The sequence below is a fragment of the Salvelinus fontinalis genome, unplaced genomic scaffold (genome assembly GCF_029448725.1).
Source record: "Salvelinus fontinalis isolate EN_2023a unplaced genomic scaffold, ASM2944872v1 scaffold_0084, whole genome shotgun sequence".
Classification (NCBI taxonomy): domain Eukaryota; kingdom Metazoa; phylum Chordata; class Actinopteri; order Salmoniformes; family Salmonidae; genus Salvelinus; species Salvelinus fontinalis.
Window position 1 is genome coordinate 69,098 of NW_026600293.1, and position 22,709 is coordinate 91,806.

Sequence of the window (22,709 nt, forward strand, 5' to 3'; positions counted from 1 at the left end):
ATGCACTTCATACGCCTTCCACTAGATGTCAATAGGCTGTGAGAGGTGAAATGGGGTTTCTAGGTATTTCTATGGTCAAAAGAGAGAGCTTGTAATGACATGACCCCAGAATTCCTTTGTTCAGGAAGCGCATAAAGGTCACCAGTATTGGCTTCTGAAAAGCATTCGCTATAGACGTCTTATATCTCCGTATTTTATTTTATTTGATAAATGTGATAATATCATCGTAAAGTATGTTTTTTCAATATAGTTTTATTAGATTATTGAAATTGTTTCGGGAGTTTAGGCGTGTTGCGTTCTTTGCATTTGGTGACGAAGGAGAGCTTAGCGCCACTTGGCTAGTTTTGCTTGCTCATTCGAGAGGGAAAAATGCCATTCTAAAACCAAACAACGATTGTTCTGGATAAAGGACCCCTTGTACAACATTCTGATGGAAGATCATCAAAAGTAGGACCCATTTATGATGTTATTTCATATATCTGTTGAACATGTTTACTATTAGTTTGCGCCCAGATTTTGGGCGATCTCTCGCTATAACGTAAGCTGCATGTCGTACTGAAGTTATGTTTAGAATTCTAACACGGCGATTGCATTATGAACTAGTGTATCTATCATTTCTTATACAACATGTATTTTTTAGTAAAGTTTATGAATAGTTATTTGGTCAGAATAGGTGAGTGTCAGAAACATATACGGAGATTCTGGAAAATAATTGCTACATGGTCACATTGTATAACCACGGATTTCAGCTCTAAATATGAACATTTTCGAACAAACCATATATGTATTGTGTAATATGATGTTATAGGACTGTCATCTGATGAAGTTTATGATGGTTAGTGAAAAAATTAATATCTTTTGCTGGTTTATTAGCCATCGCTAACGTTAAATTGACTGAATGGGGTTGTGTGGTAGGCTGTTGTAGTAAGCTAATATTATTGTTATTATATTGTGTTTTCGCTGTAAAACACTTAAAGAATCGGAAATATTGGCTGGATTCACAAGATGTTTGTCTTTCATTTGCTGTACACTATGTATTTTTCATAAATGTTTTATGATGAGTATTTAGGTATTTCACTTTGGTCTGTAATTGTTCTAGCTGCTTCGGTGCTATTTCCGATTGTAGCTGCAATGTAAAACTATGATTTATACCTCAAATATGCACATTTTTCGAAAAAAACAGATTTATTGTATAACATGTTATAAGACTGTCATCTGATGAAGTTGTTTCTTGGTTAGTTTGGTTGGTTCTTGGTTAGTTTGGTTGGTTTTGTGCATGCTACCTGTGCTGTGAAAAATATCTGCTTTTTTCTATTTGGTGGTGAGCTAACAAATATACGTGGTGTTTTCGCTGTAAAACATTTTAGAAATGTTGGCTGGATTCACAAGATGTTTATCTTTCATTTGCTGTATTGGACTTGTTAAAGTGTGAAAGTTAAATATTTCTAAAAAATATCTTTTGAATTTCGCGCCCTGCACTTGGACGGGCTGTTGTCATAAGTGTACCGACACCGGCCTGCAGCCATAACAGGTTAATAGACAGACTAAGTTAGCAAAATAATTGCTTATAATCATTAGTAAAACGCTCCCTGTCACGTTCCTGACCTGTTTTCTGTTATTTTTGTATGTGTGAGTTGGGGTGGGCATTCTATGTTTTGTGTTTCTATGTTTAGGTCATTTGTAATTAGCCTTATATGGTTCTCAATCAGAGACAGGTGTTTGACTTTTCCTCTGATTGAGAACCATATAAAGGTAGGCTGTTCACACTGTTTGTTTGTGGGTGGTTGTCTCCTGTGTCCGTATATGTTACCACACGGGACTGTATCGTTTGTTTGTAGTCTGTACCTGTTCGTGCGTTCATCGTTATATGTAAGTTCACATGTTTTAGGTCAGTCTACGTTTGTTTGTTATTTTGTAGTTTGTTGAAGTGTTTTTCGGTTTTCGTCTTTTCTTTAATAAACTTCATTATGTCAAATTATCACGCTGCGCTTTGGTCCAATCCCTACTCCTCCTCTTCATCCGAAGAGGAGGAGGACGACCGTTACACTCCCATTATTAGGTAAAGTTCACCTACATGAAAATAATGTCAACAAAAACGTAAATAAATCCTAAAATGAATGCAGGCCTATTTAAATAGTTTTGACGGTTATTTTTACTAGCTTAATGAGGAGAATTGCGCTCAGTGTGTGGGTGTGTGGAAAGCGAGGTGAATCCTTACCGATTTGTCTTTGAGCCGCTCCCCCTTGATGAGGAAGTCTGCTGTGGTGGTGGTGTTTGGGTCTGTGGTGCTGCTGTCGCTGTCCGGTGCCCGGCTGACTTTGTAGACGGTGACGCAGCTGAGGCCCCCAGCTCCCAGAGGCAGCCACCCACCGCTGGAGTCATCCCGAGTCATGACCACTGCTCTCACACGCGCATAACTGTCACTGAACAGAGAGAGAGAAAGGGAAAGGCATGATTAGGGTGGGACTGTAACAAGACCATGACATCAACTACCTCTGCATATAGAGAGAACACAGATACTATGACAACACAACCATGTCGCCTCACAGTTACAGGCCTGCCATTGCAGACAGAAAATGGTTAATGGTAATGACCGCAACACGGCCACTGCTTGAACACATGCATGACTCGTCACGAAAGGATATGTCATCGCTGTCCTGTAAGGATCCAAATGTGTCAGATCAGCTTTTCAATAAATATCTTCAGTCAGACCCGTCTCACCCGCAGAGGGGGAAGGAGGGAACTGGTGGGGGTTGACAGCTCACACCCTGTTGTAAATCAAGGTCAAGAACTTTCAGCCATTTCCCTCTGCAAATTCACACAAGAATGTGCCCTTGTTTCACAGACATTTCCCGCCGAAACTCTAATATGTTCTAAAGCGAATACCGGAACAATAATTCTAACATAAAACATGGGGAACGGGCAGAGGTTACCTCGGTGTGGTTGTTACTTTGTGATGTCATTAAAAATGTTTTTAAAAAAGGAAATACTGTAACTTGAAAAGTATACACACTATGTGTGAAGTGTCCACCTGATGCGTTGTGCATGAAAGTGATTTTGTTAAGAGAGGGACGTGATTTTAGAAACTATAAGAGGAAATGATTTCTATAACTTTGTATAAGTACGTACTCACCGCCCCTGAGGTCAGAGAGCGTGTCAGCCTCATTAACTGCCTCTTTTGAACGAACTGTATAAAACAATGGGTTAAGAATTAACATATCAGATCAGAGAGATGTTGAGTTGCAGCTCACGTCCAAAGTGGTTCGAACTCTGAAATTTCAACAAAAGGTAGAGACAATGAAGTCACCTCCTGGACAATCCCTGGTACGGCTGATTAGCTGTTCTAAGTAAAGCTCATTTTGTGGCCTGCTGGAGGTCATTTTGCAGGGCTCTGGCAGTGCTCCTCCTTGCACAAAGGCGGAGGTAGCGGTCCTGCTGCTGGGTTGTTGCCCTCCTACGGCCTCCTCCACGTCTCCTGATGTACTGGCCTGTCTCCTGGTAGCGCCTCCATGTTCTGCACACTACGCTGACAGACACAGCAAACCTTCTTGCCACAGCTCGCATTGATGTGCCATTCTGGATGAGCTGCACTACCTGAGAGACTTGTGTGAGTTGTAGACTCCGTCTCATGCTACCACTAGAGTGAAAGCACCGCCAGCATTCAAAAGTGACCAAAACATCAGCCATGAAGCATAGGAACTGAGAAGTGGTCTGTGGTCACCACCTGCAGAACCACTCCTTTATTGGGGGTGTCTTGCTAATTGCCTATAATTTCCACCTTTTGTCTATTCCATTTGCACAACAGCATGTGAAATTTATTGTCAATCAGTGTTGCTTCCTAAGTGGACAGTTTGATTTCACAGAAGTGTGATTGACTTGGAGTTACATTGTGTTGTTTAAGTGTTCCCTTTATTTTTTTGAGCAGTGTATATATATATATATACATATATATCTCACATACATACATACATACATACACACCTACGCACACCATTTCTCTCCCCTCTTCTCTCACCCCATCCTCTCAATACATACATTTTAAACAAACTTACAAACAGAAATTAAACAAAAAAGCTCAGTTTAAACTAAGAAGTTAGGTTTGACACATGGAACGTACAGTGTAATTCTGAAATACATAGATCACCACCATTCTAAGAGAATCCTTGCAGCATAATAGCTGATACCTCAGGTTCTAGGTAATTTAGATATAGGGTTCCCATACTTTGTAGAACTGATCTGTTTTAGAATGCAATGTACATGTCAAATATCATAAGGTGAATGCACCAATTTGTAAGTCACTCTGGATAAGAGCGTCTGCTAAATGACTTAAATGTTAAATGTAAATATTCCAGAAGCACCCATTCAAATAGTGTCTTATGCCAATCTTTAATAGAAGGAATCTTATCACCAATCCACTGTAAAATGATGTTTTTCCTCGCTGCAAAGGTAAGGATGTTGTAAAGCCTCCTCTTACCCACAGAAGTAACATGCCTACTAGGAAGACCCAACAGTAAAGAAACTGGGTCCAATTCTAGATCAACCCCTAGGATCTTTTCAATTTCTTTCAGAACACCAGACCAGTATCTTTGTAATTTGGTACATGACCATAAACAATGTGTTAGGGTGCCTGTATCAGTTTTACATTTAAGACACTGAGGAGAAGGGGAAGAGGGTCTAAATGCATGTCTGCGATTTGGGGATATATGCAATCTGTGTATTATTCATAACTGAATTGAGTATGATTACATATAGATATTGTTTTTGCATATCTCCAAATGTCCTCCCACATCTCTTCGTCAATAGTAACAGACAATTCTTTCTCCCACACTTGTTTCACCCTCTGTGTGTCGACAGCAGAAAAGGACCTTAAAGCATCATAAAACAGACTTAGAGACATTTTCCTTTGTGGGGGAAAAAAAATGCATTTCAATGACAGACATATCCGGGTTACCAATTAAGGTGGTGCTCTTCACAATATAATGTCTTACTTGTAGGAAGCGGAGAAAGTCCTGCCTTGGGAGTCGATATTTCTCCACCATCTGCTCAATTGACAATAAAATCTTATCAGCAAATAAGTAATTTAGTCTGCGTATGCCCATATTAAGCCAAAAGTTAAAGCCAGCATCCAGCAATCCTGGACCAAAATCTGGGTTGTTAAGAATTGGGGTAAGAGCAGAGGTTAGTTTGGACCTTCCCAGGAAGCGCTGAACTGACCACCATACTTTGAGTGTGTTAAGTGTAATAGGATTATTGCAGTGATCTTCTACAGACTTGAAACTTCTGAAAAATAAAAGATCCTGTAAGGGGTATTTTGAAAGAGAAGTCTCAATGTCTAACCAAATAGAGGAGTCATCGTTTGTGATCCAATTAGAAATATAACATAGGTGGGCACACCACTGATAGAACCTGATATTGGGCAGATCCAAGCCCCCCATAGAACTTGGCAGCTGCGATATTGCCATCTTAAGTCTTGGCTTGCGTTTACTCCATATAAAAGGAACTTAGCCATCCATTTACATCCTTTATTACCTTATTGGAGAGTAATACTGGGATCATTTGGATTGGGTAAAGTAGTCTAGGTAAAATGTTCATTTTCAAGAGGGATATTCTACCCAACCAAGAAATCGGGAGAGAGTTCCAGCGCCCCAGATCCTGTCTTATTGTATCAAACAAGGGAACAAAATTGGCTTTGTACATTTGCTGGAATTTAGGAGTTACAAATATACCCAGATACTTAAAACCTGAGGGAGACCATTTAAAAGGGAAGGGGGGAGAAGTATTAGGTACAGAGTGAAGGTTACCAAGTGGCATAGCCTCTGATTTAGTTAAGTTAATCTTGTAGCCTGAGAATTCGCTGAATAATTCAATAATATTAATAAGAGATGTAGTTGAAGTCTCGGGGCTAGAGATGAATATCAGGACATCATCAGCATACAAGCTCATTTTATGGTGAACATCACCAATGAGCAGCCCCTGTATAGCAGGCGTTACCCTGATGGCCTCGGCCAGTGGTTCCATAACGAGTGCAAATAGGAGAGGGGACAAAGGACAGCCCTGTCTGGTACCTCTGTATATAGAGAAGCTATTTGACCTTAGCCCATTAGTAAGGAAAGCAGCCTGAGGATCATCATATAAAACTTTCACCCATTTTATAAAGTTGTCCCCTAGACCAAATGTATTTAGAGCAAGGAATAGGTAAGACCACTCCACCCGATAAAATGCTTTCTCAGCATCTAGGGAGAGCACAAGACCATCCCTAGCACTTTGTTGGTAGGCTTGAATTACATTAAGAAGCCGCCTGACATTGTTGCATGACTTACGGCCCTTAATGAAGCCAGTTTGGTCTCCTTTTACAATTAGTGGCAGTGAGTCCTCTAATCTTGTGGCTAGAATTTTAGAAAGCAATTTTCTATCCACATTCAGAAGGGAAATTGGTCTGTACGAGGAACAAGACTCAAGACAAACAAGACAAAAACATTTTCCCTTTTTGAGAATAAGTGATATGTTGGCTTCCCTCAGCGTTTGAGGGAGCTGGTCATTTGAAAATGAGTGGTTAAACATATCACGCAATGGCTCAAGGATCAGGCCATGGAACTCTTTATAGAACTCACAACAAAACCCGTCTGGTCCTGGGGCCTTACCATTTTGCAGATTCTTAATTGCGAACATTATCTCTTCCTCGGTAATAGGGGCATTAAGGAGAGACCTCTGTTCTTCGGAGATAGTAGGGAGCTCAATCTTAGAAAATAAGTTCTCCATTAATTTGGGTGCATCATTTGGCAGTTCTGAGGCATAAAGATTTGCATAAAATTTCTTAAATGAGTCATTTATCAATTTATTTTCATATAAATGATTGCCATCAGAATCAGTAATAGTAGCAATTGACTGAGTCAGCTCTCTTTTTAGCTAGGTATGCCAAGTACTTTCCTGGCTTATCGCCATGTTCATATAGCTTTTGCCTGACAAATCTCATTTTCTTTTCAGCGTCCTGTGTTAGGAGAGAGTCCAACGTTCATCTAAGAACTGATATTTCCTTTAATAGGGCAGGAGTGGGAGTTTTAATATAGTCCTTCTCTTTAGTTCCTAATTCACCCTCTAACGCTTTTCACTTTTCACGCTTTTTCTGCCTCTTAGTGGCTGTGTATGACATAATCGGACCCCTGGCGTACGCTTTACAGGTTTCCCAAAGGAGCGAGGGGTTATCTGTTAATTGAGAGTTAGAGAAAAATGCTTTAAACTCTGTAATAAAATATGATGTGAATGTCTGGTCTTTAAGGATGGTTGTATTCAACCTCCAATGTCTTGACAGATTAAACTCAACGGGGCATTCAATGTCCAGGATCACCTCTGCATGATCAGATATGACTATGCTTCCTATCCTAGCGGATAAAACAGACTGCAAAGACGTCCTGGGCATAAAAAAGTAATCTATTCTAGTCTGACATCCATGAGGTGCAGAGAAAAAAGTGAACTCTCTGTTGGAGGGCTGAAAAGTTCTCCAAACATCAGCATATCCCAGATCATCACAAATAGCTTTAAATGACTTAGCTCGAGGAGAGAGTGGAGCTATACCGCTGGGAAACTTATCAATAAGGGGGTTCAACAAACAATTAAAATCTCCTCCAACCACTGCAGTGTCTGAGTTAAATTCTGAAAAGTCTAGAAATAGCTTAGTGGGGAAATCAGGGTGGTGGGCAGGGGGGAAGTAAATATTAATATGGAGATGTTCTGCCCTTGTAAAGTACCATTAATTATAACAAAGCGACCAAATTTATCTTTCACACAATTCAAGACCTTAAGTGGTAAGTTATTTTTCACAAGAATTGCTACACCTCTACTTCTGGATGTAAATGATGAGAAAAACACTTGACCAAACCCCCATTGTTGTAATTTCAGATGCTCCTTATCATCCAAATGAGTTTCTTGCAACAGGGCAATATCAATATTAATTTTTTTCAAAAAAGACAGTACCTTCTTCCTTTTAATGGGGTTATGGCTCCCTCTAGTTTTCCATGTACATACACACAGTCTGTTACCTGCCATTGCACTTTGACCATTCAATATCCAGACTGAATCCTACTGTAGAAGTGGGGTGGTACCTTTTTCCATGTGTTGAACTCTCTTCTATCTCACCGAGCATAAACAAACGATATGAACCCTGAACACGAACTATACTAAACCTAAAAATGTAACATGTAAAGATCCAAAAGGGGGTTTTCCCACTAGCTAACATGCAGGGGATTTCAACTTCCAATGTAGACTCTTAAGTCTGCATTGCCACTCAATAGCCTCATCCTTTATATATATGGAAATGAAAATCAATAGGAGATTGAGGCTCTTCCACCTAAAACCAAGCCTGGGCACCAATATAGGTTCACCCATATCTCAGCCTGAGCTATAGCGGCAGTTACTTTAGCAAGAAAAATAATAAAAATACGAATATTACTGAACCGGAGCACGTGAGAACTCACACCACTGTTTCATGATCAGATTCAAATAAAATAAAAAGGTTTACAATGCTGCGGAGGTGCAGCTTAAAGTTATTTACCCGAGAGAGTCAATAAACGCAGCAGCCTCTTCAGGTGTGTAGAGTTTCTTAGGCGATCCGTTGAGCATAATCTTCAATGTGGCCGGGTACAGCAGTGCGTAGTCCATCTTCAGTCTCTTGAGTCGAGCCTTCGCCTCATCAAACCCTTTGCGTCTTCGTACAACCGCTGTGGAATAATCATTGAAGAATGAGACCTTTGGACCTTTACGTTGACTACCGTCAGAACCGATGTTTATAGCCGCATCCATGACGCGCTGCTTGTCGGTGAAGTTGTGCAACTTTATAACCACTAGCCGTGGGCGCTGGTTTGGACCGGGTATCGGTGCTTGAGAGCGATGTCCAGCTTCACACGACCAGCCTTAGTGTCCATTTGTAGGTAGTCAGGGATCCATTCCTCCAAAAAAATGTCCCTTCAGAATTTTCCGGGAGTCCCACAACACGAATATTGCATCTGCGTCCTCGATTAAGTCAATGTGCTCCGCCATTTCGCGCACCTGTTTCTCAAGTGCTTTCATCTTAGTGTCCATAGATGTAGTTGAAGCTTCCACTGTAGCAATTCTTCCTTCCGCCTCATCAACACGTTTGACAACCCTCTGTAGTTCAGCTGAATGGCCTGCTATTGCTTCCAAGACCGTGCTTATCTTAACATCGATCACTTTAGTAATGTTATCCGTCATCTTTTGAATCACCAGGTCCATTGTGCCTGAATCCGCAATGGTGTTAGCTTCGCTAACGTAAGCTAGCTCCTCCTGCACATCTACAGGGATGGTGGTTTTGGTCGAGTTCTTAGTAGTTCTGTTGGGCATGTTGTCGGAGATTTTTGAGAAATATCCTACAATGAGCCTAGGCGGCTAACTTATTTAGCCAATTCTACCACTTTTTCAAGCTAGGAGATTAATGAAAAAATATAAATTTACGAATGCCACGGGTGCTCGCTGAAACACAGTGTTCTCTCTACGGCGCCATTTTGTCCCCCCCCAATTAAACATAGTTAGTTGATTAGATAAATAACAGTCATCAGATTAATGAAAGTAAATTCACAACACAGACCATAACCAACCGTAATGTGACACTCACAAATGTCAGTAAGAGTGAAAGAAAAAGAGAGGACAACAGAAAGAAAATTGGGGGTGTAAGAGAAACAGTCATTAGAAATGACAGGTCATAAAATACAAATGGCAGGAGGGCCTGAGAACCCAACACATCCCAAAAAACCTAGAACAATTGTTTACAACCTCCATATCCCATTGGATTTCATGAGATGTCACTGACCGATGTAGGGCCCTATAAAATCAGTATTATTTTTGGGCCCGATTCCGCTTTTCCCCAAAATTTTGTTTTCTCCGTTTTGTTTTTCCAGGTTTCTAGTTCAGGTTAACTCTCAAAATCACGTGGTTTGGTCATCACGACCAAACCAGCTCAGAGCATGCATCCAAGCTCGCATGTGGATTTTGTCTAACCCCACTAGACACGCTCATGACACACAGGTTAAAATACCAAAACCAACTGTGAAACAAATATACTGAACAAAAATATAAATGCAACATGTAAAGTGTTGGTCCCATGTTTCATGAGCTGAAATACAAGAGCCCAGAAATGTTGCACAAGCACAAAAAGCTTACATCCAAGTTAGTGAGCATTTCTCCTTTGCCAAGATACTCCATCCACCTGACAGGTGTGGCATATCAAGAAGCTGATTAAACCGCATGATAATTACACAGGTTCACATTGGGCTGGGAACAAAAGACCATTCTAAAATGTTCTGTTTTGTCACAACACAATGCCACAGATTTCTCAAGTTGAGGGAGCATTCAATTGGTATGCTGACTGCAGGAATGTCCAGTAGAGCGGTTGCCAGAGAATTGAATGTTAATTTCTCTACCATAAGCAGCCTCCAACAAAATTTGAGAATTTAAGTACACTCCTGTTCAGAAGTTTTAGAACACCTACTCATTCAAGGGTTTTTCTTAATTTTTACTATTTTCTAAATTGTAGAATAATAGTGAAGACATTAAAACTATGATGTGCAGAAGTGCAATCGCAAAAAAAGCATGTGCTGTGATAAAACTGGCTCTCATGATTACCGCCACAGGACAGAAAGACTCTTCAAAGCCGCCACTCTTTGATGACAGCTTTCAATACGCTTGGCATGCTCTCAACCAGCTTCACCTGGAATGCTTTTCCAACAGTCTTGAAGGAGTTCCCACATATGCTGAGCACTTGGTGGCTGACTTTCCTTCACCCTGTGGTCCAACTCATCTCAATTTGGTTGAGGGATTGTGGAAGCCAAGTCATCTGATGCAGACCTCCATCACTCTCCTTCTTGGTCAAATAGCCCTTACACAGCCTGGAAGTGTGTTGGGTCATTGTCCTGTTGAACAACAAATGATAGTCCCACTAAAAGCAAGCCAATGGAATGGAATGCTGTGGTAGCCATGCTGGTTAAGTGTGCCTTGAATTCTAAATAAATCAGTGTCACCAGCAAAGCCCCCTCAGACCTCCAGGCTACGGTGGGATATACACAAGCGGAGATCATCTGTTCAGCCACACCGCGTCTCACAAAAACACAGCGGTTGGAACCAAAAATCTCAAATTTGGACTCCAGACCAAAAATGCCAGATTGACACAGGTCTAATGTCCATTTCTCGTGTTTCTTGGCCCAAGCAAGTCTCTTCTTATTATTGATGTCCTTTAGTAGTGGTTTCTTTGCAGCAATTCAACCATTAAGGCCTGATTCACGTCTCCTCTGAACAGTTGTTGAGATGTGTCTGTTACTTAAACGTGAAGCATTTTTTTGGGCTGCAATATCTGAGGCTGGTGACTCAAATTAACTTATCCTCTGCAGCAGAGGTAACTCTGGGTCTTCCTTTCCTGTGGTGGTCCTCATGAGAGCCAGTTTCATCATAGCACTTGGTTTTTGCAACTGCACTTGAAGAAACGTTCAAAGTTCTTGAAAATGTTCCAGATTGACTGACCTTCATGTCCTAAAGAAATGATGGACTGTTGTTTAACTTTGCTTATTTGAGCTGTTCTTGCCATAATATGAACTTGATCTTTTACCAAATAAGGATATCTTCTGTATACCACCCCTACCTTGTCACAACACAATAAGAAGGAAAGAAATTCCACAAATTAACTTTTAACAAGCCACACCTGTTAATTGAAATGCATTCCAGGTGACTACCTCATGAAGCTGGTTGAGAGAATGCCAAGAGTGTGCAAAGCTGTCATCAAGGCAAAGGCTGGCTATTTGAATTCTCAAATATAAAATATATTTAGATTTGTTTAACACTTTTTTGGTTACTACATGATTCCATGTGTGTTATTTCATAGTTTAATGTCTTCACTGTTATTCTACAACGTAGAAAGCAGTAAAAAGAAAATAAAAACCCTTGAATGAGTAGGGTTTTAAAACTTTTGACAAGTAATGTACGTCCAACCAGCCTCACAACCGCAGACCATGTGTAACCACGCCAGCACAGGACCTCCACATCAGGCTTCTTCAACTGCGGAATCGTCTCAGACCAGCCACCCGGACAGCAGGTGAAACTGTGGGTTTGCACAACCTAAGAATTTCTGAACAAACTGTCAGATGGTAGACAGTATGTGGCGCTGCATGAGGCAAATGGTGGTCACACCAGATACTGACTGGTTTGCTGATACACACCTATATTTATTTATTTTTAAGGTATCTGTGACCAACAGATGCATATCTGTATTCCCAGTCGTGAAATTCATTGATTAGGGCCTAATGAATTTACTTAAATTGACCGATTTCCTTACAGTTCATATAACTCAGTAAAATCTTTGAGATTGTTCAGTGTATATTAATTTGGGGACAGGTCGAAAGCACATGAAAAATTCATGGACATTTTGCTAACTTGCTGTTGCTATCCAATTTGTCCTGAGAGATAAACATTGGGCTGTTATTTTACCTGAGATACATATGGTCCTTTTTCCCCCCCTGGATCTTTGTAGAATTATGACCCATTTTGAGTCACACAAAATAATTTTTGAATTCTCTATGCCGACAATTAATCCACAGATAAGGGAAACCTAGTTAGATTTGTATTATTAATCTCTCCTTGTTTATTCTTCTTCTATGGATTTTATAAAGAGGTTGGCAACCAACTTTAAGGTGCTGCCACCAACTGGATTGGAGTGTGGACCTCATCCATCTTTCAATCACCCACATGGGTTAGTATGCTCCTAAAAACTAATGAATAGACCAGAGAGGCAGGACTTTCAGTGTATCAAGCATCAAAAATAGAATCAAGTTCTATTTTAGCGCCTGGCTACGCAGACGCCGTTTTCAAGCGAGAGCAGTTTGGATGAAATGATTGAATAACATGCATGTGTACATTTATTTTGCAATGATCGCAATGGGGGTGGTTTGGGCAGCATGTTATGATAATCTTGGGCAAACTAATGTTTTTTTTATTTTTTTTAAGTTCACCACATTTAGTTGAGGTCCTACTAAAATTCAATACAATTATGATTATTGTTGAATACCGTTGAAGCAAGCACCAGTTAGCCTGGAGCTAGCATCGTGCTAGGCCCATCTCCCGGCTAGCTGAAGAGGTCCATCAGCCACTTCTTGGGCTACAATACCTATTTTGCCAATTGGCCTGGACCCCTTTAACTGCCGACACGAAGCCCCACCAATCCATCATGAGTGGTCTGCCGACGTAATCCGCCCGAGGGGGTTTGAACAGACTCATCTGTCAAGACATCCCCCTAAGGCCCTTCTGCTAGCCCCGGCACGCTAGCTGTCTGAATCGCCGTGTCTCCAGGTCACCTAGTTACTCACTGGAACCTATGACCACTCGGCTACACATGCCTCTCCCTAATGTCATTTTGCCTTGTCCATTGCTGTTTTGGTTAGTGATTATTGTCTTATTTCACTGTAGAGACTCCAGCCCTGCTAAATATGCCGTAGCTAGCCCTTTTGCTTCACCTCCCACACATGCGGTGACGGCACCTGGCTTAAATGTTGACTCTAGAGACAAAAACGCTCTCATTGTCACTCACTGCCTAGGTTTCCCTCCACTGTATTCACATCCTACCATACCCTTGCCTGTACATTATGCCTTGATTCTATTCTTCCGCGCCTAGAAACCTGTTCCTTTTACTCTCTGTTCCTTATGCACTAGACGACCACTTCTTATAGCCTTTAGCCGTACCCTTAACCTAATCCTCTTCTGTTCCATTGGTGATGTAGAGGTTAACACAGGCCCTGCAGGGCCTAGCTCCACTCCAATTCTCCAGGCGCTCTCATTTGTTGACTTCCGTAACTGTAAAAGCCTTGGTTTCATGCATGTTAACATTAGAATCCTCCTCCCTAAGTTTGTTTTATTCACTGCTTTAGCACACTCTGCCAACCCAGATGTCCTAGCCGTGTCTGAATCCTGGCTTTGGAAGAACAGAGCAAAAAAAACAGAAATTTCCATCACTAACTATAACATTTTCCGACAACATAGAACTGCCAAAGGTGGCAGAGTTGCAATCTACTGCAGAGATAGCCTGCAGAGCTCTGTCATACTATCCAGGTCTGTGCCCAAACAATTCGAGCTTCTAATTTAAAAATAATCACCATTCCAGAAACAAGTCTCTCACCGTTGCCGCAAGTTATAGACCACATTCAGCCCCCAGCTGTGTCCCGGACACCATTTGTGAACTGATTTCCCCCCATCTATCTTCAGAGCTCATACTGTTAGGTGACCTAAACTGGGACACGCTTAACACCCCAGCCACCCTACAATCTAAGATAGATGCCCTCAATCTCAATCTTATCTAGGAACCTACCAGGTACAACCCTAAATCCGTAACCATGGGCACCCTCTTAGATATCACCCTGACCAACTTGCCCTCTAAATACACCTCTGATGTCTTCAACCACGTTCTCAGCGATCATTGCCTGCGTGCGTAATGGGTCCGCGGTCAAACGACCACCCCTCATTACAGTCAAAAGCTCCGTAAAACACTTCGGTCAGTTAGATTTCCTAAGGCTAGCTTTTTCAAACAGAAATTTGTATCCTGTAGCATTAATTCCAAAAGGTTTTGGGACACTAAATTCCATGGAGAACAAGAGCACCTCCTCCCAGCTGCCCACTGCACTGAGGATAGGAAACATTGTCACCACCGATAAATCTACAATTTTTCTACGGCTGGCCATGCTTTCCACCTGGCTACCCCTACCCAGGCCAACATCTCAGCACCCCCTCTAGCAACTTGCCCAAGCCCCCCGCTTCTCCTTCACCCAAATCCAGACAGCTGATATCCTGAAAGAGTTAAAAAATCTGGATCCCTACAAATCAACTGGGCTAGACAATCTGGACCCTCTCTTTCTAAAATTATCTGCCGAAATTGTTGCAACCCCTATTATTAGCCTGTTCAACCTCTCTTTCGTATCGTCTGAGATCCCCAAAGATTAGAAAGCTGCAGCGGTAATCCCCTTCTTCAAAGGGGGAGACACTCTAGACCCAAACTGTTATAGACCTATATCCATCCTGCCCTGCCTTTCTAAAATCTTCGAAAGTCAAGTTAAACAGATCACCGACCATTTCGAATCCCATCATACCTTCTCCACTATGCAATCTGGTTTCCGAGCTGGTGATGTGCGCACCTCAGCCATGCTCAAGGTCCTAAACGATATCATAACCGCCATTGTTAAAGACCGTACTGTGCAGCCATCTTCATCGACATGGCAAAGGCTTTCGACTATGTCAATCACCACATTCTTATCGGGCAGACTCAATAGCCTTGGCTTCTCAAATGACTGCCTCACCTGGTTCACCAACTACTTCTCTAATAGAGTTCAGTGAGTCAAATCGGAGGGTCTGTTGTCCAGACCTCTGGCAGTCTCTATGGTGGTGCCACAGGGTTCAATTCTCGGGCCGATTCCTTTCTCTGTATGTATCAATGACGTCGCTCTTGCTGCTGGTGATTCTCTGATCCACCTCTACGCAGACGACACCATTCTTTATACGTCTGGCCCTTCTTTGAACACTGTGGTAACAAACCTCCAAACGAGCTTCAATGCTATACAACTCTCCTTTCGTGGCCTCCAACTGCTCTTAAATCTAAGTAAAACCAAGTGCATGCTCTTCAACCGATTGCTGCCCGCACCCTCCCGCCCGACTACCATCACTACTCTGGACGGTTCTGACTTAGAATATGTGGACAACTACAAATACCTAGGTGTCTGGTTAGAGTGTAAACTCTCCTTCCAGACTAACATTAAGCATCTCCAATCCAAAATTAAATCTAGAAATCGGCTTCCTATTTCGCAACAAGGGCTCGTTCACTCATGCTGCCAAACATACTATTATCCTACCGATCCTTGACTTCGGCAAAGTAATTACAAAATAGCCTCCAACACTCTACTCGGCAAATTGGATGTAGTCTATCACAGTGCCACCCGTTTTATTTCTAAAGCCCCATATACTACCCACAACTGCCACCTGTATGCTCTCGTTGGCTGGCCCGCACTACATATTCGCCGCCAAACCCACTAGCTCCAGGTCATCTATAAGTCTATGCTTGGTAAAGCCCCGCCTTATCTCAGCTCAATGGTCACCATAGCAACACCCACCGGTAGCACATGCTCCAGCAGGTATATTTCACTGGTCATTCCCAAAGCCAACACTTCCTTTGGCTGCCTTTCCTTCCAGTTCTCTGCTGCCAATGACTGGAACAAACTGCAAAAATCACTGAAGCTGGAGTCTCATATCTCCCTCACTAACTTTAAGCATCAGCTATCAGAGCAGCTTACCGATCACTGTACATAGCCAATCTGTAAATAGCACACCCAACTACCTCACCCCCATATTATTACCTACCCTCTTGCACCCCAGTATCTCTACTTGCACATTATCATCTGCACATCCATCAAGCCAGTGTTAATGCTTAGTGGAGATGCAAATGTCATGGTACAACTACATAGACACTCAATCATTATGTTACTTTTTAATAGGACGTTTACAAACATATATTTTGATAAAAATAATTGAAAGGTGTGTCTCATTATGGTAAGTGGTGAAATAAGTATAGCCAGTTACAATTGTAATGGCTTAGCAGATAATAAGAAAAGACGATCAGTATTTACCTGGCTAAAAGAGAAGGATTATAATATCTACTGTTTACAGGAAACCCATTCGACAGTTTTAGATGAAGTTTTGTGGAAAAGGAGCTGGGGGGGGTGAAATATATTTCTCCCATGGGCAAAGAAATTCAAAAGGGGTGATGTTTTAATTAATAATAACTTTGATCCAAATGTGCAACTTGTCCAAACAGATCCTCAAGGTAGATGGATTATTTTAAATATGTTATTGGACAATAAACATATATGGCTTATTAACCTATACGATCCGAATAATGATGATCCAAGCTTCTTTGACAATATATATAAGAATGTATCAACTCTACAAGCAACACTAGACTCTATTATTATAGTGGGAGATTTTAATACGGTCTTAAATACCTCTATGGACCGGAAAGGAAATCACACTACAAACTATCACCCTCAGGCACTTAAGGAAATCAGGAATGTCATGGATGTATTGGAATTAGTGGATATATGGAGACTTAAATACCCTGACCTAGTGAGATATACATGGCGGAGGCTTAATCAAGCTAGTCGCCTTGACTACTTTCTTATATCATTCTCTCTGGCACCAAAAGTTAAAAAGTGTTTGATAGGGGACAGAATGCGGTCGGACCATCACATAATTGGCATATATATTACTCTTACAGAATTTCCACGTGGGCGAGGATATTGGAAATTTAATCAAAGCCTACTAGATGATAAATTGTTTAGAACTAGGACAGAAGAATTTATAACTGACTTTTTTAGACATAACATAGGTACAGCAGATCCCCATATTGTATGGGACACTTTTAAGTGTGCCTTTAGAGGCCATGCAATTCAGTACTCATCTATAAAACAAAAGCAATTTCGATCAAAAGAGTCCATATTAACAAAAGGAAATTGAAGGACTAACAGTACAGTTAGATAACAATAAAAACGGTACAATAGAGGCACAGAATAAGTTAGAGGAAAAACAAAAAGAAATGGAGGAACTTATTCAAGAAAGATCCAGTGTAATATATTACAAAAATAAAGCGAACTGGATGGAATATGGGGAAAAATGCACCAAATTCTTTTTCAAACTTCAATATAGAAATGCTACCAAAAAAAACGTATTAAAACTTGTTACAAATGATGGAGTCACGCATGATTCACCAAATGATATTTTGAAAGAGGAAGTAAAGTACTTTAAGAATATATTTTAGTTTCAGGCTCCTCCATCTCCACTAACTGAAACTAATTGTATGGATTTTTTCCCTAATAATAATGTAAAATTAACATCTGTACAGAAAGACTCATGTGAAGGCCTAATTACAGAGGAGGAACTACTTGATGCAATTGGGGCCTTTAAGGATGGGAAAACTCCAGGACTGGATGGCATACCAGTGGAAATATACAAACATTTTTTTTATATACTCAAAGGACCATTATTAGCTTGTTTTAACCACTCCTATATAAATGATAGATTATCAGACACGCAACAAGAAGGTGTGATATCATTATTACTGAAACAGGACCCAAGTGGTATATATAAAGATCCAGTCCATTTAAAAAATTGGAGACCTCTTACACTTCAGTGTTGTGATGCAAAAATCCTAGCAAAATGCTTGGCGCATAGAATAAAAAAAGTTGTCAGATATTATTCATCCTAATCAGACAGGTTTTTTACATGGACGATACATTGGAGATAATATAAGGCAAGTACTGGAAACAATGGAACACTATGAAATATCGGGGACCCCAGGCCTGGTTTTCAGAGCTGATTTTGAAAAGGCTTTTGATAAAGTACGACTGGAGTTTATATATAAATGCCTAGAATATTTCAATTTTGGGGAATCTCTTATAAAATGGGTAAAAATGATGTATAGTAACCCTAGGTGTAAAATAGTAAATAATGGCTACATCTCAGAAAGTTTTAAACTATCCAGAGGAGTAAAACAAGGTTGTCCACTATCGGCATATCTATTTATTATTGCCATCGAAATGTTAGCTGTTAAAATTAGATCAAACATTAATATTAAGGGATTAGAAATCCAGGGCCTAAAAACGAAGGTGTCATTGTACGCTGATGATTCAGGTTTTCTTTTAAAACCACAACTAGAAACTCTCCACGGCCTCTTAGAGGATCTAGATACATTTGCTATCCTCTCTGGATTAAAACCAAATTATGATAAATGTACCATATTACGTATTGGATCACTAAAAAATACACATTTTACATTGCCATGTAGTTTACCAATTAAATGGTCTGACGGTGATGTGGACATACTCGGTATACAAATCCCAAAAGAAAGAAATGATCTCACTCCAATAAATTTTTATAGAACGTTAGCAAAAATAGATAAGATCTTGCTACCATGGAAAGGAAAATACCTGTCTATTTGTGGGAAAATCACCCTGATTAACTCTTTAATCATATCACAGTTTACCTATTTGCTTATGGTTTTGCCTACACCTAGTGACCTGCTTTTTAAATTATATGAACAAAAAATATTCAATTTTATTTGGAACGGCAAGCCAGATAAAATTAAAAGGGCCTATTTATATAACGAATATGAATTCGGAGGGCAGAAATTATTAAATATTAAAGCATTAGACCTCTCACTAAAGGCATCAGTCATACAAAAGTTATACTTAAATCCAAACTGGTTCTCTAGTAGATTGGTACGAATGTCTCATCCTATGTTCAAGAAGGGCCTTTTTCCCTTTATTCAGATTACACCTGCTCACTTTCGGTTGCTTGAAAAGGAAATAATTTCCAAAATATCTTTATTTTTTAAACAAGCCTTAGAAAGTTGGTTGCAATTTCAGTTTAATCCACCTGAAAGGACGGAACAAATAGTACAATAAATCTTGTGGTTAAATTCAAATATAGTAATTGATAAAAAAAACTGTATTTATCGAAGAAATGTTTAAAAAAGGTATAATTTTTGTAAATGATATCATAAATAGGACTGGTGGAGTAATGTCACACATGCAGCTAACACAGACATATGGAAATGTCTGCTCTACCCAAAATTACAACCAATTAATTGCGGCATTACCACAAAAATGGAAGAGGCAGGTGGAAGGGGATAAAAGTAAGGAACTTGTATGTCGGCCTTATATTAAAGAACATAAATGGTTAAAGAAAAGTGTGATAAATAAAAACATATACCAATTTCATTTAAGGACCAAAAAACTTACAGCTGTGCCATATAAATTGCAAAATAGTTGGGAAGAGATTTTCGATGTACCCATTCCATGGCACATGGTTTATGAATTGATACGCAAAACAACGCCGGATTCAAAACTTCGAATTTTTCAATTTAAATTATTGTACAAAATTCTTGCAACTAATAGAATGTTATATATATGGGGGATACAATCTTCCCAGCTCTGTAGATTCTGCTGTGAGGAGGCAGAGTCATTAGACCATTTATTTTGGTATTGTCCGCATGTAGCTCGTTTTTGGTCACAGGTCCAGGAATGGTTGAAGAATTGCAACATTTGCGTACAACTAACGCTACAGATAGCAATACTGGGGGATTTGAAAAGCCATAGTCAATCAATCAATAATATAATTATTATTTTAGCAAAAATGTTTATTTTTAATTTACAATCCGTGGAAGCTATGAGAATAGGAAGATTCAAATCTTTTGTGAAGCATCACAGCACAGTTGAAAAATATATGTCAAATAAAAATCCGAAATGGATGATGTTGGAAGAGATGGGAAAGGTTGAGTGGAGCTGAAGGGTGGGACTAATAACAAGATAAACAATGTAGGGCATACGGGATCTGTGAAATGTGTATAGGTGCGGAGCTATTGTGAAATAGCACAGTTACAAGTGGAAATCAAACTGGATGGACAACAGAAATAGAGGAAGGACTAAGAACAAACAAGAGAGAACTATTATAAAGTAGACTGTGTCTGTAAAATGTGTATAAGATGTATAAATTGAAGGTAAAAACAGAAATGTTTATCAGTTTACTCCAATTGGGGGATCGGTGGTAGGGTTTGCGGGGAATAATAATAAAGGTATACTCTTTAAAAAAAAGTATGTATGTCTATGTAGGTATGTGTATGTATATATGTGTATATGTATGCATACGTGAATGGATATATATATTTACCCCAAAAAATATGGGGGATTGGAAATGATGCAGACAATTACATTGGAAGCAACATTCTTTCCGCAATATTAAGCTGATCCACCCCCCCAAAAAAATAAAAATAAAAATCCAGTGTTAATGCTAAAATGTCATTATTTCGCCTCTATAGCCTATTTATTGCCAACCTCCCTACATTTGCACACACTACACACAGATTTGTTCTATTGTGTTATTGGCTGTACGTTTGTTTATGTAACTCTGTTGTTTGATTTTGTCGCACTGCTTTGCTTTATCTTAGCCAGGTCGCAGTTGTAAATAAGAACTTGTTCTTAACTGGCCTACCTTGTTAATTAAAGGTGAAAAAAAACATGTCTGACTTCAGCGTTCTCCACAACGCAGATTTTATTGGGCCGTACGTGATGATTTAGACTGGACATTTCCTACTGGTTAAGAGTTGAACAATGATAATAGCCAAGGACACTCAACCACAACAAATAGGTATAGAAGCCTGGACAGACGCATAAAAGTATAACCTGTTTTTTTAAAGGCCTATGGGTTTAAGAGTTTGTAAAGATACCAACACCTATGCCCAATCCCAAGTTACCATAAACTAAAATACACCATGGATATAACTAAGTAGTGACACAAAAGCACAAACATATGACAGAGCCAGAAAGTCTGTGTGTACGGTCAGTAAGTGCATATGATGTCTCCTGCTTCTTGGAGACCAAACAAATCAAATGTTATCGGTCACATGCACCGAATACAACAGGTACAACCTTACAGAGAAATGCTAACTTACAACCCTTAACACTTTTTTTTTTAAACCGCATTATTGGTTAAGTAAAACATTTAAATAACAAAGAGCGCAGCAGTAAAATAACAATAGCGAGGCTATATACAGGGGGTACCGGTACAGAGTCAGTGTGGGAGCACCGGTTAGTCGAAGTAATATGTACATGTAGGTAGAGTTAGAGATTTTTTTAAAAAGTGAGGAGCAGCAGCGTAAAAGGGGGTGGGGGGGGGCACACAAAGCAAATAATCTGGGTAGCCATTTGATTAGCTGTTCAGCAATCTTTTGGTTTGGGGGTAGAAGCTGTATATAAGAAGCTGCCTTTTGGACCTAAACTTGGCGCTCCGGTACTGCTTGCCATGCGGTAGCAGAGAGAACATTCTATGACTAGGGTGGCTGGAGTCTGACAATTTTTAAGGCCTTCCTCTGACACCGCCTGGTATAGAGGTCCTGGATGGCAGGAAGCTTGGCCCCAGTAATGTACTGGGCCGTACGCACTACCCTCTGTAGTGCCTTGCGGTCGGAGGCCAAGCAGTTGCCATACCAGGCAGTTGCCATAATAGGCAGTTGCCATACCAGGCAGTGATGCAACCAGTCAGGATGCTCTCGATGGTGTAGCTGTAGAACTTTGAGGATCTGAGGACCCATGTCAAGACTCCAGAGGGGGAATAGGCTTTGCCATGCCCTCTTCACGAGTGTGTTGGTGTGTTTGAACCATGACCAACCATGTTGGTGATGTGGACACCAAGGAACTTGAAGCTCTCAACCTGCTCCACTACAGCGCCGTTGATGAGAATGGGGGCGTGCTCGGTTTTCCTGTAGTCAACAATCATCTCCTTCGTCTTCATCACATTGAGAGAGAGGTTCTTATCCTGGCACCACATAACCAGGTCTCGGACCTCCTCCCTATAGGCTGTCTCATCGTTGTTAATGATCAGGCCTACCACTGTTGCGTCATCGGTAAACTTGATGGTGTTGGAGTCGTCCCTGGCCACACAGTCATGAGTGAACAGGGAGTACAGGAGGGGACTGAGTACGCACCCCTGAGGGACCCCCCTGTTGAGGATCAGCATGGAAGAGGTGTTGCTACCTACACTTACCACCTGGGGGCGGCCCATCAGGAAGTCCAGGATCCAGTTGCAGAGGGAGGTGTTTAGTCCCTGGGTCCTTAGCTTAGTGATGAGTT

The 22,709-nt window shown here is 40.6% G+C and overlaps 1 protein-coding gene across 3 annotated transcripts in view; it reads right to left on the reverse strand.

The window, feature by feature from the left end:
- LOC129842990 (sprouty-related, EVH1 domain-containing protein 1-like) overlaps positions 1-22,709 on the reverse strand; it is a 101,984-nt gene that overhangs the window by 46,369 nt on the left and 32,906 nt on the right. For 2 of the 3 annotated variants that reach the window (XM_055911713.1, XM_055911712.1), the window contains one exon: positions 2,219-2,423. In XM_055911713.1, the coding sequence (XP_055767688.1) occupies positions 2,219-2,423 (205 nt within the window). Of the gene's footprint in view, positions 1-2,218; positions 2,424-4,988; positions 5,064-22,709 lie in introns of those variants that run through there. The other variant, XM_055911714.1, reaches the window with a different exon arrangement.